Source organism: Puntigrus tetrazona, chromosome 9, assembly GCF_018831695.1.
Source record: "Puntigrus tetrazona isolate hp1 chromosome 9, ASM1883169v1, whole genome shotgun sequence".
Lineage (NCBI taxonomy): Eukaryota > Metazoa > Chordata > Actinopteri > Cypriniformes > Cyprinidae > Puntigrus > Puntigrus tetrazona.
In genome coordinates this window covers 23,047,715-23,066,629 of record NC_056707.1, presented here as the reverse complement: position 1 = coordinate 23,066,629, position 18,915 = coordinate 23,047,715, and the positions used below count along the sequence as shown (strand labels likewise).

General features: G+C 36.2%; 1 protein-coding gene across 3 annotated transcripts in view; it reads left to right on the top strand.

Moving 5' to 3' along the window:
* The window catches only part of hdac4 (histone deacetylase 4), a 238,410-nt gene that overhangs the window by 177,618 nt on the left and 41,877 nt on the right, over window positions 1–18,915 (top strand). For all 3 annotated transcript variants that reach the window (XM_043249636.1, XM_043249637.1, XM_043249638.1), the window contains 7 exons: window positions 1,522–1,715; window positions 5,246–5,452; window positions 7,067–7,253; window positions 7,358–7,491; window positions 10,659–10,761; window positions 12,717–12,763; window positions 18,493–18,600. In XM_043249636.1, the coding sequence (XP_043105571.1) occupies window positions 1,522–1,715; window positions 5,246–5,452; window positions 7,067–7,253; window positions 7,358–7,491; window positions 10,659–10,761; window positions 12,717–12,763; window positions 18,493–18,600 (980 nt within the window). The remainder of the gene's footprint in view (window positions 1–1,521; window positions 1,716–5,245; window positions 5,453–7,066; window positions 7,254–7,357; window positions 7,492–10,658; window positions 10,762–12,716; window positions 12,764–18,492; window positions 18,601–18,915) is intronic.

The following is an 18,915-nucleotide window of genomic DNA, read 5'->3' as shown; positions in this document are numbered from 1 at the left end:
ACCGGACACAACTGGAGCAGTTTGCTCATGAGGAGGGGCCAAAATACCTGCTGAGAGGTGCAGAAGTCTCATTGACAGTTACAGGAAGCGCTTGATTGCAGTGATTGCCTCAAAAGGTTGCGCAACAAAATATTAAGTTAGGGGTACCATCATTTTTGTCCAGGTCTGTTTCATGAGTTTATTTTTTTAATAATTCTGTTGAAGCATGGTTGAAAAACAATGTCTGACTTTCATTGGTTAACATTTATAGAATTTTATTTATTATTACTTTTGTCAGATTAAAGTTATTTCTGTGACCATTGTGAGTTTTTCTTTCATTGACCAAAGGGTACCAACAATTTTGTCCACGTCTGTATATATATATATGTATATGTGTATATATGTGTGTGTGTGTGTGTATATATATATATATATATATATATATATATATATATATATATATATATATATATATATATATATATATATATATATATATATATATAAATAAAATGTTATAAAATTATATAAACATGTATATAAAATCTCTCTCTCTCTATATATATATATATATATATATATATATATATATATATATATATATATATATATATATATATATATATATATATATATATATATATATATATATATATATATATATATATATATATATATATATATATATATATATATATATATATATATATATATATATATATATATATACACACACACACATATATATATATACATATATATATATATATATATATATATATATATATATATATGTATGTATATATATATATATATATATATATATATATATATGTATATATATATAGAGAGAGAGAGATTTTATATACATGTTTATATAATTTTATAACATTTTATTTTTGTATAATTAAGTACAACTAGTATATAATGTATTGTGTTATGTATTTTATATGTATTTCTTATGTATTTCTGTAGTTCTCTTTCAAAAATGTTTTTTAAATTATTTATATTGAATTATTTAATTTATTAACAAAGATGAATTAGAAACATATATCACAATATATAATTTTTAAAAATTTTATTTTATGCACAATGTATGCGTGTTTTTATTAATATAATTTTATTAATAGAATTCTGTGAAATTTTTAATGTATCATGTTATCATCAAAATCTTCTATAAAATTCATGAATATATAGTATATGGATTGTGTGTATAATATATATATTTTTAAGCTTTTGCTTTTTTGCATCTTTTTGTTTTACACATTTTGACCCATTAGATCCAAATTTCGGGCAGCATGTTAAGTTTGAAATGGTTAAACGCTTTTTGAGAAGGATCTTGTCAGTTTTATGTTCGTTGAGCATTAGATGCTTTTTGAGCTATCTGTGGGCATGAGACATGAGATATGCTTAAATCCTCAGCCGTGTGTTCGGGAAACTTAACCCCCCGAGAGCCAAAGCAGGCGAGGTGTTAATTAGTTCAGGGCCGAGTGCTAACTAGAATCTGCTGTGTAACCCAGAGCCCATGTGTTGTGTCCCCAGGCCTGGGGGGCGTGTCCCTGCAGTCGCATCCCATCCACAAGCTCCGGCAGCATCGGCCCCTCGGGCGCACGCAGTCGGCCCCCCTACCCCAGAATGCCCAGGCTCTGCAACAGCTGGTGGTTCAACAGCAACACCAGCAGTTCCTGGAAAAACACAAGCAACAGTTCCAGCAGCAGCAGCTCCACATCAGCAAGGTACAGCACTCTGTCTGTCTTTAGCTCCCTTAATCACCATGGCAACCAGCAGGATATACCTGCCTTATATGGTCATACCGGAAGCGCTCCACTTGTTTCTGTGTGTGTGTGTGTGTTTGCGTGGGACTGCAATCACGAGCAGACCCAGACCGAATCTTTGGATAGAATGGCAATTAAACAGGATGTTGCGAAAACAAATTTGTCTGTTTGTCGCGTTTCAAAATACCGATCAGTTTTAATTTCATCTGTTTATGTATTTTCTAAGTTTCAGAAATAAAGTTTTCTCGATCATTAATTAATACAATTAATTCGAAAGGTTCGGTAAGATTTTTTTCAACATGTCTGGTTTTTGGCTTTTCTCACCACGGCTGCATTTATTTCATTAAAAAAATACAGTAAAAAGTATTATTTTGAAATATTATTACAATTCAAAAAAACAGTTTTCTATTTGATTAAATGTAATTTTTCAGCATCATTACATCGGTCTTTAGTGTCACATTTCCTAAATTATTCTAATGTGCTGATTTAATAATGATGATAATAATGAAAATGTTGAAAACAGTAGTGCTCTGACGAATATAAAGTTTCTAAGAACTGCTTTTAAATAGATATTACTGCTTTCAAAGACAGTTTTAACTATTGATTGCGTCTTTGTATTAAATTTCATTAACACCAGATTTCTTAAACACACCGATCGTCTTCCTACACTACTTTTATAATGTATACTCAGGTATCTGAGCGTTTCAGACGCATAAAAAAATGCAATTCTTTTGTACTATAAATATTTTCATTGTGCCATGTTCCGCATTGGTGTCTTGCATCCTCGTGTGTATTTTCATACTTTTATTTCCACGTATTTAATTGCTTCTGAATGAAGTTTACAATTCGGCTAAAAGCTAGTCGAGTTCATTTCATTGAAGAATTGTAAATCCCTATAGAGAAAATGAATGAGAAAAGTACTTGCTGCGCTACGTTTTATCGCTCCTCGTGTTTGCCCATGGAGTGTGCGGTGAGGTCTGCGGAGATTACTCGTGTCGAGCCATTATCCTACAGGGTTTTCGGTTTGTTTCTAATGCCTGTGCTCTCACCACCGCAGTTGTGCATTATAGATTAGTTATGGGGTTAATCCATGCCTGCACACAAGCACGTCCGAATGAGCTCACCGGGTGTGGATCACCTCAGCGCTGCACTCCGGGCTTCCGGGAATACTGCCTCTGCTCGGCAGATGTCAGAGGAATTTAATGCTTCCCAAGCATTTACGCCGTTTAGATGCGATTCCATTTCTGTGTTTTTAAAGTTCACGGGGGAGATACGAGGAGACATATGTTGCGAATCAGTGGATTTCTGCATATCTGTGGATTTCGTTTGAGACGCGGATTGAAACGTGGCGAAACGTTAAAGGGATAGTCACTTGTTACAATTATCTTTCTTGAAGGCGCAAGAAGATATTTTTAAGAATGTAGCTGTTACCGGTAGCCATTGATTTCCAAAGTGGTTTTTTTCAGTGCTGTAGGAGTCAGTGGCTACCGTCAGCTCTTTGGTTGCCAACATTTTTCAAAAAAACTACGAAATTCGTACAGGTTTGGAACAGGTGGTCGGTGATGGAATAAAATAGTTTGAGTGAAATAAGAGTTTCGTTCTTCCGTCGAACAAAGCAGAAGATATTTTGAAGCATGTTGGAAATGAAACAGTTTGGCTACCGTTTACCAACAGCAGTTGGTTACCAGCATACCTAGAAATATCTTCTTTTGATGTTTTCTCACATTTTTTCAATGAAGTAAAAACTCCCTCCCCAGTTGTACTTTTGATTCCTCATTTGTGTGGTTTAAATATGCATATATTACATTTTGGCATATGAAAATGAGACATTAAAAACCGAAATATTTGGCGTAATTGACTATAAATCGTTGTTGTAAGCCAAGCTTGTTTCCTCGTCTTCGTTCAAGTTAACGTTTTACTACAGAAAACCCCCAAAATAGCACGCAAGGCTACTTTTATGACTCGCTTTTGGAGCTCGACAGCCTTTGCTCGCCAGTGGACTGATGTGTGGGTGGGCAAACGATGACAGAATTCAAATCACCTAATTAATATTCATGAGCCAAGCCACACCTGTCAAGCTTGCGTGCGGAGTCACTGTCGCTAAGAGAAGGTCTGACTCTGCGAACAACCGCCGATGTTTTAGGCCTAATTATTAAGCTTTTGCGACAAAAAAGACCGGGGGGGGGGGATTGACGTTTTTGGGAAGTTTTTCAGCTTTTAAACGGCTTCTGGTATGAAGTTTTGGATTATTCCTGTCATTTTGGCTTTGACTGATTCATTTTACAAAGAAATGTAATGTGTAATTTACCTGGCATGAGCATCCGGGTACGCTGGTACGCGTTCACTGCGCTGAAGGGGGAGATGGAGCTGAGGTGAGGACGGGGGGGGGAGAAACAAAGAGGAGAATTTAGAAAAAAAGAAAAGCTTGTTTGGAATGAAGCGCAGGGATGAGGCAATTGCTGAGCGCTCTGACGTCAATTATGTTCCCTCGGCACATTGCCAGGGGGCTGTGTGTGTGTGCGTGTGTGTATGTGTGTGTGTGCGTGGGTTAAGGCGGGGCAAGAGCTGTCATTGCCACAGTGATGGGGTTAGACACAGCTGTCACAGCATGAACCTGAGCCAGGAGGACAGTTTCTTTTATTCCCGTTGTGCCGAAAGTGTTGTTTAATGCAACTGTAGCTTCGACTCTGTATTTTTTTTTGACACTAGATCTGTGTGTGTTGCAGAGGTCCTAAGTTCTTTTCTCATGAAGCCCTGTTTTGTTAGTCAGCATTCACAACCACGACCTGTGATGTAATCCTGAATAAACCAAGATATTAATTGTTTTTTTTAAATGTGTATTTAATAAAGAAAATGGGGATGGTTTTATGTTATGTTAGGGTTGTTTTGTAGTTATTAAATAGTTAGCTACACTACAATATAATAATGTTTATTGTTATATAATATATGTATGACAGTATTATATATTATGTGTGTGTGTGTGTGTGTGTGTGTAAATATATATATATATATATATATGTGTGTGTGTGTGTGTGTGTGTGTGTGTGTGTGTGTGTGTGTAAAGTAAAAGTGCGTGTGTATTTATTCATATATTCACTATATATATATCATATATATATATATATATATATATATATATATATATATATATGTGTGTGTGTGTGTGTGTGTGTGTGTCAGTTTCAGTTGGCATGATTTTGCAGCTGTTTAGTCTGTTTAGCTGAATTTATTTGATCACAAATGGAGTCATTATAACTTTTCTGTTTTAATATATTTTTTAAAATGTGATTTATCCTGTCATGACAAAGCTGTATTTTCAAAATCATTACACACAGTGTCTTCTGCCATTAAACAAATCGTTAAAAAATACGATGAACTGAATGTGAAATTATTGCAATATAGTATATTTAAAAACTGTGAGGTGGGATTCAGTAGTTCAGTAGTCTGCTTCATCAGTTGAGTCGATGGTGATTTCGGTGTGTTTCTCTCAGATGATGGCTAAGCCGAACGAGCCGGGCCGTCAGCACGAGAGCCACCCGGAGGAGACGGAGGAGGAGCTGAGGGAGCACCAGGGCCTGGGCGACTCCACGGAGGCTCTTCCTCACGGGGTCACCATCAAACAGGAACCTCCCGATGAGCAGGATGAAGAGTTCCAGCAAAGAGAGAGGCAAGCCGAGGAAGAGCTGCTCTTCAGACAGGTGAGGGCTCTGTCTCTGTTTCTGTGAATGGCACGGGACAAAGCCACGAACACTGAGCACCAGAAGGAGGCAGCAAAGAGTCAGAGACCCTGAAAAAAAAAAAGGGGTCATTAAGTCTTAAGAACGATCTGTCCCGACAAGATACTGCGCATTTCTGCCGCTTACACAGCTGGAAGCATTGCATTAATTTTGCTTAAAGCTGCCAAAAAAAAAAAATAGTGGTTTATGTAAAATACAAATAGACCAACTGTGCTAGCTAACATGCTTGTTTCATTAAAATGCATTTAATTGAGTGACAAATGACAATTTTAATATTAATTTACACAAAAATACACTTCCGTCGAGAAGCTTGGCGTCCAGAAGTCTGGATTTATTTGATTAATAAATAGATTAGAAAACAAAGTAATACTGTCAAATGTTATTACGATTTAACATAATTGTTGAGTATATTTAAAATGTAGTTTATTCCCGTGAAAACAGAGCTTAGACTTAATACAAAAAAGTCTTTTATTTACATGAAATGCTCAGTAAGGGTTTATTTATGCGATACCTGAGAAATCAGTGCATTTCTTCACTATTCAGAAGTGTTTAATGCAACCGCAGGACCTCAACGCTTAATCGCTGCTTTTTAAAAATGAACAGGAGGTGGGCACTTGTGCCGGACGAGATCATTTAGGTTCAGCTCTTTTTCTTCTTAATGGGCAGCAGGGGTGCATGTTCCTGCAATCAAACTGAAATATTCATCAGCTAATGAACGCTGTGTCCAAAACTGAGGGTAGCTGCCAATTAACAGGCAGTGTTTATGTATGAAGAAACCTCCAAAGGTTTCAGACCAGCTTCCAAGACACCATGGCATCGCTTCTAATGATCAAGAATAAATCAAGTCGGTTTTAGACATAACCAAGTAAATATTCAATGGATAAAAAGCGAATTTTCCGAGAAGAGATGGGAATGCACAATGCTGTTCAAAAGTGCCTTAAGTATTTTTAGACTTTTTCAATGAATACTTTTATTTGGCAAGGATGCATCGAACTAATCAGTTGTGACAGAAAAGACATTTATAATAGATTTCGGTTTCAAATGAATGTTGTTCTTTGAACTTTCTGTTCATCGAAGAGTCTTAAAAAATTCAACAGCATAGCGTTCGGCATTAATAATAATAAGAAACATTCCTTGAGAATCACGTTAGCATTTAAAAATGAGTTTTTTATTATTGCATTGAAAGCTGGAGTAATTAACACTTTTTTTTTATTTTCATCACAGGAGTAAATTACATTTTAAATTAATGTTTTTTTTTCTTTAAAGCATGGTCTCAAAGAGCTAAACGCTAAGCTTTATGGCATTATTAAGCACTCTTACATGAATAAGCATAATAAGTGAAAATTTTCTTTTTCTGCATTTATCATATACGAGCATTTTCTACATGTAACGCTCTTGCTGGTGGTTTGCAATGTATTGAGTGCCACCTGCTGGTTATTTGTGTAACTACAGGGTGCCTAAAAGCACTGTTTTATTTTATGAACTATGAAACTTTCATATAAAGACATGTATGTTAATTTTAGCACATTGACTTCGTGTATTGCAAGCTAAGCTTCCGTTGTTTTCTCCGAGCAGCAAGCTCTCCTCTTGGAGCAACAGAGGATCCATCAGCTGAGGAACTATCAGGCATCTATGGAAGCGGCCGGTCTGTCTGTGACCTTCCCAGGCCATCGGCCCCTGTCCAGAGCACAATCATCCCCGGCCTCTGCAACCTTTCCTATTGTGGTGCAGGAACCTCCAGCCAAACCGCGCTTTACCACCGGTCAGTCCGCGTTATTTACCAGCTAAAAACAGCTAAGCCTCGGGATATTACCTTGATGTAAAAGTGTTTGCAGCCCTCTTTAAATGCGTATCCGTGCCTTACAGGTCTGGTGTACGACACCCTGATGCAGAAACACCAGTGCATGTGTGGAAACAGTAACATCCACCCCGAACACGCCGGGCGCATCCAGAGCATCTGGTCACGACTGCAGGAGACGGGGCTGCGCGGACAGTGTGAGGTAACCCGTTCACCCACGTCTCTCCGTTTGTGACACATCAGCACTTTCAGCAGCCGCATGATGTAATCCAAGCGCATTTAAAGGAATAGTTCGCCCAAAAATGAAAATCACGGCTTTCCCCAATAATCAAAATAATAGCTGCTATCCACGAGCATTACCAAGCTCGGAAGGGCCAGGATTAATTTTTTTGTAAGTAAAAAAATGCCGTCATTTTCATTTTTGGGTAAACCATTCTTTTAAGTGGTGTTTAGGCTGGTTACTGTGGCAGGGTGAAGGATATTTTTAGGGTCTGTAGAGGGCGCTGTTCAGCCATCACAAACACAGCCACACGCTCCCTTTGAGGAAACTTTATGAATAAACCAAAGAGTTTTGCTCAAAGGAAAAGGGGGTGTGAGATTGTTTCGAGTGTGTTCGAGGAAAAATTGAAGCAGGAGAGAACAGAGGAAGTGCTGGGGGATTACAGTGTGGATCAGCAGGGGAATGTTTGCCTTTTTACAGTTTCGCAAGTTTTTATTACAAATTGGAAAAAGAAAAAAAGAAAAACATCATAATGTGTTTGCCTTCGGTTTGTCCCATTTTTCCGTAGATGACAGTAGCATTTAAGCTACATGAACACAACAGGTTTGTTCAAAACCTAATAACCTAAAAAAATAATCCTAAGAGCATCTCATTATTTAATGGAAGCAGCAGCTTTTGACTTTTGTATTCATTTAGGCTTAGTAAGATTTTTAAAAATGTTTTGGAGTCTCTTATGATCACTATTCGATCAAAAACGTGAATATGTTTTAAGATGTCACTTATTCCTGTGATGCAAAGCTGAACTTTCTTCAGTGACGCAGCTTTCAGAAATCATTTGCTGCTCATTGCTTATCATCATCAAAGTTGGAAACTGGTTAATAGTTTTGTCAAAACCGTGATTTTTTTTATTTTCAAGACACTGGTGAACGGTTCGAAAGAACAGCATTTTTTTGGAAAATATGTATTTTTTTTAAACATTATAAACGTCATTATAAACTCGCAACATTGCTCAACAAAAGTATTCGTTTCCTACACAAACAAACCTGACCCGAGAATTTTAAAACATTCGTGTAGTTCTTCATTTAATGCTAAATGCACCAAACAATCCACGCGCGCAGGTACATACTGCATATGCGTCTAAACGTATACGCTAAGCTATAGCTTTAACATTATTTTCCCCCGTTTACCGCATTTTGCGATGCTTAAATCCGCCCCCCCCACCCCCCGAAATCAGGGCAGAGAAGCGGTCTGTGCCTGCTTATCTCTGCCTCCACCTGCTGAGGGCAATTCCTGAGCTCTCTCATCATCTGGGGCTCTGATCGCCGGTGCCTAATGGCTCTCGCTGAATCTAATCTCTCCTGCCACGCTGGCTCCATTGCGTCAGGCTTGTTAGAGTCAGTCGCGTAGCTGCAGTCTCTGTTTTCCTCCAAACAAACAAGTAAACAAGCACGACAATGGCACGGCCGGCGTGCTCGCTCTCTCGCCTACGTTCGCTCCTTGGTGGGGATGTTTATTGTTCTGGGAGATGGAAACAGTGAATTGGGCCTCAATTAAAGGCAGTCATGACTCTAATACCCCCTAATCTACAGCAGGGGGGCCCTTAAAGAGCGCGGGGTTGTTTTAAGCTGCCGCCAGCCAGCGCCGGGCCCCCGAGGGCCCCTCTTTAACTGCCCCTGCTGTTAAATCTGAGAGGTAGTACGTCCTGTTGCAGGTGTCACCTCAGAGCGCTTCCACAGGTGGGCAGGTCCGCCCTCCCTCTCGGATGGTTTGTGCCTCGGAGGCCAGAGCTATTAAAAAAGGGAAAATGACATTATTGCAAATCCAGCAGCTCCGGCACCTCCGAGGGCCGGCAGCTTTGTTCTAGAGGCATGTGGGGCCCGGTTTGGAGCGGGAGGTTGGACGGAGGGTCTGGTTCAGCTCCGCTCAGACAGCTAAAGACTTCAGAGGGGGGCAGGATAGCGGTGCATTCGATACGGCTGCCGATTTTGAAGTCAATGAAATATGCCTTGCCAAAACATTCCAGTCAACAAACTAATAATAACAGGCGATGGAAAAAATTAGACATGACCTAGACCTGTTCGTGGAGAACTCCAACACACTACTTTGGAAGTTAGTAGAGGTCTGAGGACCTTGATTAGTTGGTTCAGATTTGTTTAATTAGTGTTGGTGAGCTCAACTCTGCAGGGCAGGTTTTTTAAGGACACTGTTTTTTTTCCTTTTTAACACATTATTATTCATAGGTTGTTCAGAAAGGCTATATTTGTACGCAGTTGTTTTCTGTGTATAAAAATGTAGAAAGTGTGCTTTACATGCATGAGTTAGTTAATCCATGTTTTAGAGAGATTCGAAAATCATTTGCATTTTCAGCTTGTTTAAATGAGTTTTGAGATTCTGAATAAATGCTTATTTAGTAAGGATGCAACTGTCTTGGAGAAGGGTTTAGAAACATAAAAACATGCGTGAAACATGTGTGTGTTATAAGTAGTATAGCTATAAAGTAAGTATTCACTAAGTTAATCTTTCTATTCATCAAACTGATAAAAAGTGACCGTCAAGACTTGTACTTGTACAAATATTTTTAACTTTTTAACTTTTAACTTTAAATAATGCTGAAAATTCAACTTTGCTATCACACACACACAAAAAAAAAAAAAAAAATATATATATATATATATATATATATATATATATATATATATATATATATATATATATATATATATTGTTTTTGTGTGTGTGTGATAGCAAAGTTGAATTTTCAGCATTATTTCAGAATTGAAAATAATAGAATATATATATATAGGACAAAAGCTGTTTTAAATTGTTTAAACATTTACAATATTACCGTTGTTCTTGTATTTTTGATCAAATAAATGCAGCTTTATTGGGCATAAAAGACAAAACATTAAAACAAATAATAATAATAAATCTTACAGATGCCAAACATTTGAATATTAGTTCACCGTTAAGAACAATGACTGAATAGTTTTACCCAGTATTTTGACTAAATGCATAAATCTTAAAGATATTTCCTCCAATTACTATCAGTCTGTCGCTACATAAAATAGTGTTGCAGACTGAAACTCACAGCCTTTACTCAATCCACGTCAAACTGATTCATGCATTATAATTCTTTCTTTTTTTTGCAGTGCATTCGAGGCAGGAAAGCCACTCTGGAGGAGCTTCAGACGGTCCACACTGAAGCCCATGTGCTGCTTTACGGAACCAACCCTCTCAGACAGAAACTGGACAGTAAGAGCAAGCATGTACACACACACACACACACACACCTCACTACATCACCGACTGAATCTGACTGAGTTTTGTGAATGAGCGCATTGTTGTATTCCCCTCTCTGCGACAGTTGGAGCCCGCGTTGTCCTTCTCAGTTATTAGCCTGTGAAGCTTCGCCTGGACCTCTGCAATTATCCACATTATTTACGCTTCTGCAGCCAGATCCGCCTTACAGCATGTTTCCAAAATTCTGCAATTCGTTTCATTTCTTTCTCTTTTTTTTTTTCGACCCGTTGTCGTTCCCTCCCCATCCCAAACTCCCTTGCGTTCCCCTCCGTCAGCCCACTCTCTGCTTTCATCAGTCACGGCCTTGATCTGAGTTTGCCCCTGAGCTGTCCATCAAGGCCGTCACCTCTCTGCCAATAACAACCACACATGCAGTTTTCCATGACTTCAGCACCGGCCCCCTCATGCAGCGATCAAACACATGCTTAAACGACATGCCCGTTCACACACACACACACGCACGCACGTGCACACGCGGGGATATTTCACACTCGTCTGATACAGAGACGACAAGTTTCTACCTTTCCTATCTGATTGGGTCGGTTTGTTCAACAGGCTTTTTTGATCTTGCAACAATGTGTTGCTTCATAAGCACGATTGGTTTGAAAAATAGGGCAATTTTAATCAATAGATGCTGTGCCTCATTTAGAAACGTTGGATTATCGCATGCGTGTTTGTGCAGTAATATAGTCGAGGACGGTCATTGTGGTCATTTTGTTCGGGGTTGGTGGTCCATCTGTGCTTATTTTTAATTTTTTGTCTATTTTCATATGCATCTGATTGACGTCTTTCACCCTTGCTTTACATCTCAGGTTTTGTTTTGTGTGTTCTTGTGTTTATGTGAAGTTTATGCTTAGGTTATAGTATCACAGCAGCATGTACAGTAAGCATGCATTTCTGTGCAGCAGACAAATCGCTAGTATAAAATTGGGTTTGAAGAATTATTAAGATTAATTCTTGCTTTAAGTGATCCGTACGTTACCATAATTCAGTAACTGACACGATCGGTGGATTTAATGGAGTTCATGTAGTGAAATATTTGTTTAGACTGATTCAAACTGTTTGTGAGTCTTTTTGAGTAATGAAAAGAATCTGCTTATAAGGGTCATTGGTTCATGAATCAAACCCTAATGGTGGCACTTTTTGATTCTCTAAAGATAATAAGAGGCGTTTGTTGATCAAACTTCATTGATGTGTTTTTAATGAATCCAAAAGAAGCTGCTCTAAAGAGTACATTAGTTGAATCTAATGATACTGGTAATGTTTTTGATTCACTAAAAAGATTTTGTGAATCATACAACACCGTCTACGTATATTTTTTGATTCACTAAAAGGAATCGGCTCATGAGATTCATTTGTTTTTGAATCAAATGGCACTGTGCTGTGTTTTTGATTTTCTAAAAAGATTTGGCCCTTAGTGTGTGAAATTAAATATACATGTGCTTTTTATTCACTTAAAAGAATCATTGGTTCGGGTTGCGTGTATAGTTTGATTCACTTAAAAAGAATCAGCTCATAAAAAGGACCAACTCGCAACTTTGTGAATAAAATGATGTTTTGAAGGGTTGTTTCATTAGAGTCATTATTTTGAATGTAATGTCACTGGTTGCACTATGTTTTTAATTCACTTAAAAGAATCAGATAAGAAGAGTTGTCGGTTTCTGAATCAGTTGACATACGATTGTGCAGTCAGCAAAGACAATGCAATAATAAACATATTTTCTTAAAATTATTTTGAGACTTTTTTTTTTTTTTTGACTTATGAAACAATAACATAATTAGCTATATATTGGTGGTGCTCCAAATTCATCTTCTTTACTAAACAGTGGTGCACAAACACTGCTGGCCTAAAGTGAGTTTCTGGCCTGACGTGACTCTTGATGATCTTTCTCCCTGTCTCTCATCAGGCTCAGTGACACCCATGTTCGTGAGACTGCCGTGCGGAGGAATCGGGGTGAGTTTCTCTTTCTTTCCCGCGTGTAAATAACGGTCCTGTTTGTTCTCCCTCCCCCGAACTCCAGCGGCAACAAAAACTGTTGCTCTCCTCTCTGCCGAGTGGGTAATTGTGTCCAGATGTTTTCTATAAACAAGCTGTGTGCGTGTGTGTGTGTGTGTGTGTGTGTGTGTGTGTGTCTATTCTCTGATGATGATGATGATGATGAATGAATGGATAGACTTGTTCTTCGGTGCTGAGTGGACAGTGTCAGCCGCACTCTTTCACGGCTCTGGAACAGGAAGTACTCATCCTCACTTCTCTCATTCTCCTCATGCCCTCCCCATCTGGTGTAGGTGAATGATTCAGACAGACCGTGAATGGTTTCCTGTACTGAATGGAGAGATGGTTCAGCCATTCATGTGAAAGAATGTGTTGTCGTCGATGCAGTGCATCTGTACGTCAAAGGGAAATTATTTCTTATTCTGTGGCCTGTCGCGAACATTGCACAAAAGCGTGACTGTTTGGGATAGTGTAATCATTGCATTAACATTGCATATATGTTCATGCATCTGGCAGATGCTTTGGTGCAAAATCACAGATTTAAATATTAATATATTGCATTTTAGGGATTTGTATTTAGATTTTTTTTCTAGAAGTCAATTTATACATCATTTGAAATAGACTTTACATTTAGTATAGTTGCATCTAGGCCATATATTGTCCTATTTGTTGTTACTGAAGCAAAATATTATCGAAAAGGAAGCACATATTGGCTCAAAAAACTGTTTAATCGGACAATCTTATTTGTTTGCTTATTATATATTATACATATATATTATAATATAGTTGTGTAACTCTCTCTCTCTCTCTGTCTCTCTCTCTCTCTCTCTATATATATATATATATATATATATATATATATATATATATATATATAATAGCAATTCTTCTTCTGAAATTTTTATTCATTAAATAAAAATACACATTTTCAGCAAATCAGCATATTAGAATAATTTCTGAAGGGTCATGTGACACTGAAGATCGTAGTAATGGCACTTCAATTTTATATCGTCACATGAATAAATAAAGTATATTTTAATATAAAAAAATATTTAAAATGTTAATAATATTTTACCAAACAAACAGAACTAGAAATAGAATATATGTATATAAAACGATATTTATGTTTTGTGAACAGTGTTTACCTGACTGTATTGTTCAGGTGAATCGCCATACAAAACAGCTTTAACACAATTATCTGTCTGACAATTAATAGCCAGACAGTTTCCATAATAGTGATAGATTCGTTTTCATACTTCCAGACGCAGTGAGGTGGATGTGTATGCGTGTGTGTGTTTGACGGTGTGACCTCAGGCAGGGCCGTTGGAGGGGGACTGATAAATGGCAGGCGGTCCTGTCTGGCTGAAGTCACAGTCTTTTGAGCTGAATGGTGAGAAACAGAAGGGCTCTGGACTCTTTTATGGAAATGGAACAAAATTGTTGTCTTCCTGCATCTCTACAGCGAAAATTAGCCTGTCAGGGTGAAGATAAACTGTGCTTGTTCATTCCAACACGCCTGAGACCTGCGCCCCCAAACCTCAGCGTCTGCATCACTTTAATAATTTCTACTGCTTTTACACCATGGGGCATGTTGGGGTGGGCTTTTGATGTTTTTTTTTTTGTTGTTGTTTTTTTACTACATATACGTATATTAAATCTGTGCCAGAGTTAGTTTAGTTTACAAACTGAAACCTAAAAAAAAAATCATTACTTTAAATAAAATTAATGTGAAACAGAATTTAAAAATAAACCTATTTTATTTAAACTAGTTAAGCCAGCATTTCTTATTTTCTTTTATTTTCAATTATTCAAAACTATATAGATATATGGCAATGATTTAATATAGGGACAGGTTTTCGCTACTAACTAGTTAGCTGTTAATTATTAATTACAAAGCACATATTCTACGTGGGCATTTTCTACATATCCAGTTCGGCCCAGTGCTTAAAAGTGACAACCATCTTACTATTAAAATACAACAAATTAGTAGTTTACTGAGGCAGACTGGTTTATTAAAAGCGGGAATTGGACCTTAAAGTGACTTACATTTAAAAAAACAACTAATAAAATGTCAAGAACACAACAAAATCATGGAAACTTTGACTTAAGTTAAAATGAAATCAATATATACAATTATATACTAATTTTAAATATTAATAAAATAGTATCCTAAAGTAACTAAAATAACACTGATATGCATTAAAGCTTTAACTTGAACTAATAATAATACTTTGGACCTTAAAGTGACTTAAGTTAAAAAAAAAAATGAATAAAAATGTCAAAAACACAACAAAATCATGGAAACTTTGACTTAAGTTCAAATGAAATCAATATATACAATTATATTCTAATTTTAAATATTAATAAAATAGTATCCTAAAGTAACTAAAATAAGACTGATATGCATTAAAGCTTTAACTTGAACTAATAATAATACTTTGGACCTTAAAGTCACTTAAATTGAAAAAAACAATTAATAAAAATGTCAAAAACACAACAAAATCATGGAAACTTCGACTTAAGTTAACATGAAATCAATATATACAATTATTTTCTAATTTTAAATATTGATAAAAAATATAGTAGTATCTTAAAGAAACTAAAATAACACTGATATGCATTAAAGCTTTCATTTTAACTAATAATAATACTGAAAAATTCACTTTAAGAGTTTATATTTATTTGCCGTTTTTATAGCGGTTCTGTTCCAAAACTTAGTGAGCTGCCTATGTAGACATCATAGTTGAACTCCAGACTTTCTCTAGAATTTCTATATCTCACATCTTTCAGCTCTCTCTCTCTCTCTCTCTCTCTTTTATTTCTAAACAGAATTCCTTCATCATGCACTCTTGCTCTCTTTCATTAGCTCACTCTCTCTCATTTCCCTAGCTTTTCTCTTTCTCTGTTTCTCTGCTCTGTTTTAAATGCACCACAGGCTCGTAATTCGTGACAAAGTCATTCTTGGCCGAGCTTGAAAAGACCATTTTTTTTTGTTTTTTTTTAACGTCGCCCCTGAGCGCTCATGCCATTGAAAAGCTGAATTCATAAAAGGATGGAGGATATGTATTCTGAGAGGGAGATCCAGGGTTGGTAAACCCCTTCGGAGCGCCTCAGCGGTTCTCCAGATTTCTCACTTCCCTCTCGCCGTCTTGTTGCCAGCTTGTTGTTTCATTAAGTTCTTATTTCGCCTGCTTCCCCTCCTGTTGCAGAGACGCAGGCTGTCTTAATGTTCCTTCCTCTAAGATGTTTCGAGCACTTTAACAGAAATGAATTCAATGTTTGTACGTGGTTTATTGGAAAACCGTACTGTAAGTAGAGCGCGATGTTGTGGAAGAGAAAGACGTTTTATTGGCAGTCGGTTGATGGATATTGGATGTACATACAAGAGACTTTTTGACACAGTCACCACTTAAAAACACCCTGCTTTCATTAGTTCAAATGTAGCATATGGTTAAATATTTCAAACATATCAAATATTTTTATACTGAAAAAAAAAAATATATATATATATATATATATATATATATATATATATATATATATATATATATATATATATATATATATATATATCATTGCAGATATTTGTCTTTTTCATATTTACAACCTAAAAATAAATAAATAATTGCCTTTTTTACTTTTTTTAATCATTATTTAGGAATAGGAAAAATAACAATAAAAGGGGATTTTATTCCTTTAGTCCTGTTTTTAACAAGACACATTGGGGAATAATGTAATAATGTAAAACATTAAAAAAATTGTTTTAAAACAGCATTATATAATAAGACATATGTGTGTGTGTATATATATTTTTATTTATTTATTTATACATTTATTTTATTTATTTTATTTATATATATTTATTTTTTAACAATTATGTTATGAAATTGAATGAAAATAAGCTTAAATAAAGCTTTTATATAATTGTAAATAAAATTATGTCTTTGTAACAAAATATGTAATTCATATGTCATTTTGGTCTCTGTGTATGGCTCAGATTTCCCCATGTAATGTAATTCTATGTAAATCATGCTATCATATTTAAGTTCACATTTATGGCAAATTTTTTCCCCTATCTTCAGGTATGAGCAAGAGTAACAGCGACACTTGTCGCAGCACAATAAATAAACCCAAAAATATATATATCACAATTAATTAAAAATGGCACTTCGTGTCAAACCTGAAATGTAAGCGATGTTATTCTGCTCTTTGAGCACCTGTTGATCTATGAAGCCGGTAGTTTATGCCTCATGAATTATTCCCTATTTTACCCATGACCCCATTTAAGTGCTGAAGTATTGGTGTGTGTGTTCCTGTGTGTACGTGTGTGTTCATTTGTGCTGTAATTGCAGGCTGTAGGGCAGACGTGTGTGAGCATAATCAGTAGTGCCTGATGAATGGCTGTTTTCTGTCTCTAAGCATTCTGGGAATGCCCCCCTTTTCCGAGCCAGGTCTCTCCCACCGCTATTTGCCTTTCGTGTCGCAGAATAAACACCCGCTCTCATCCTGTCTGCAGCTATACTCCCAGCATGCTCGTGTCCTTTGGGTTGTGCGTTAAGTGTCAAAAGAGCCCCTGGCCTCTTTGTGCCCATGCTGTTGGTTTGTGTGTCGTCTTCTCTTCCTGATTGCTCGGCAGTCAAGCTCCTCTGTGAGAACGAGAAAGGCACAAAAGAGGATGTTTGGGAACGAAGGTGCGAAGGCTTCATGTACTGTGCCGTGTCTGTTTGCCGTCCCCTTGAGTAAACGTCTCGCTTCTGTCAGCGGCGAGAAAACGCTGCTACCAGAGACTTTCCCCTTTCCTCGCAGATGCGGGTTCGTGAGGAGATCAGCGTAAAAGATCGTGTATATTTAGAGTTCGCTAACTTAATTTGATATAAATTGTGAGTTCAGACATTTTTTTTCAAGTAGATTACAACCGGACTGACTGCTATGTGACTAATGATTTGTGGGTAGCAAAGACTTTTCATGAAATGTTAAAGGGTTACTTTACCAAAAATTAATATTTCATTGTTATTCACTTAACCCCCATGTCATTCCAAACCACTAAAAGCTTTGTTCGTTCTCGGACCTTGAAAGTGTTCGTTAATTGTCACAAGTCTCCTGGTTTTTATCCAAAATATCTTACATTTTGTTCCAAGACCGAACAAAGCTTTTACAGGTTAGGAACGACATGGGGGTAATACATTTTTATTTTAAGTAATTAATTTTTATTTTTTGGCTAGAGTAGCAATCTGTTAATAATATAATATGCACAACACAATTTACTCTTCTGTGTGTGTTTTTTTATTATTAATTTCTATAGTTTTTAGAGTAATTGTAATATTTACTAATATTTTTAAATATTTATATAATGTAATATGCTTATTTTTATTATGATTTTTTATTATTTGTTTATAAAAATTTTACAATTTTATGTGTATGTATATATATATATATATATATATATATATATATTTAACTTTTATATATATATATATATATATATATATATATATATATATATATATATATATATATATATATATATATATATATATATATATATATAGGTTCAACTGGCTACCTTAATATAACTATTATTACTATTTTTATTACTATTTTTGTTGTTGTCTGTTTGTTGTTGTTGTTTTTTTTTCCAGCATCATCTCCATTCTCAATTCAACAGAGCTGTGTTTGTGTGTTGCCAGGTTGACAGTGACACTATCTGGAATGAAGTGCACTCGTCCAGTGCTGCTCGTCTGGCCGTGGGATCTGTAGTGGATCTGGTGTTTAAAGTGGCTTCAGGAGAGCTGAGGGTAAGACTGACACTCTCTCACACACTCGGCGGTCACATACGTGGGGTTAACACTCATCCAATCAAATTGTAGACTGCCAATTATACGTTTCAAAGATGTGATTCTCATAGAAGCTTCTTTTTGCCAGGGAGTAATAATATAAAAATATATATTTGGCCCTTATTTCATAATTCTTCCTTTTTTTTTCTCACAGTGCCGTTTTGTTTTTTTTTTTCAGAAGTGTGAGACAAAAACTCACTTAACTCATTTAATGTCAGAATTTTGAGAAACAGTATCAAGTTATATCATAATAACCCCAAAATACTGGAACGTAAT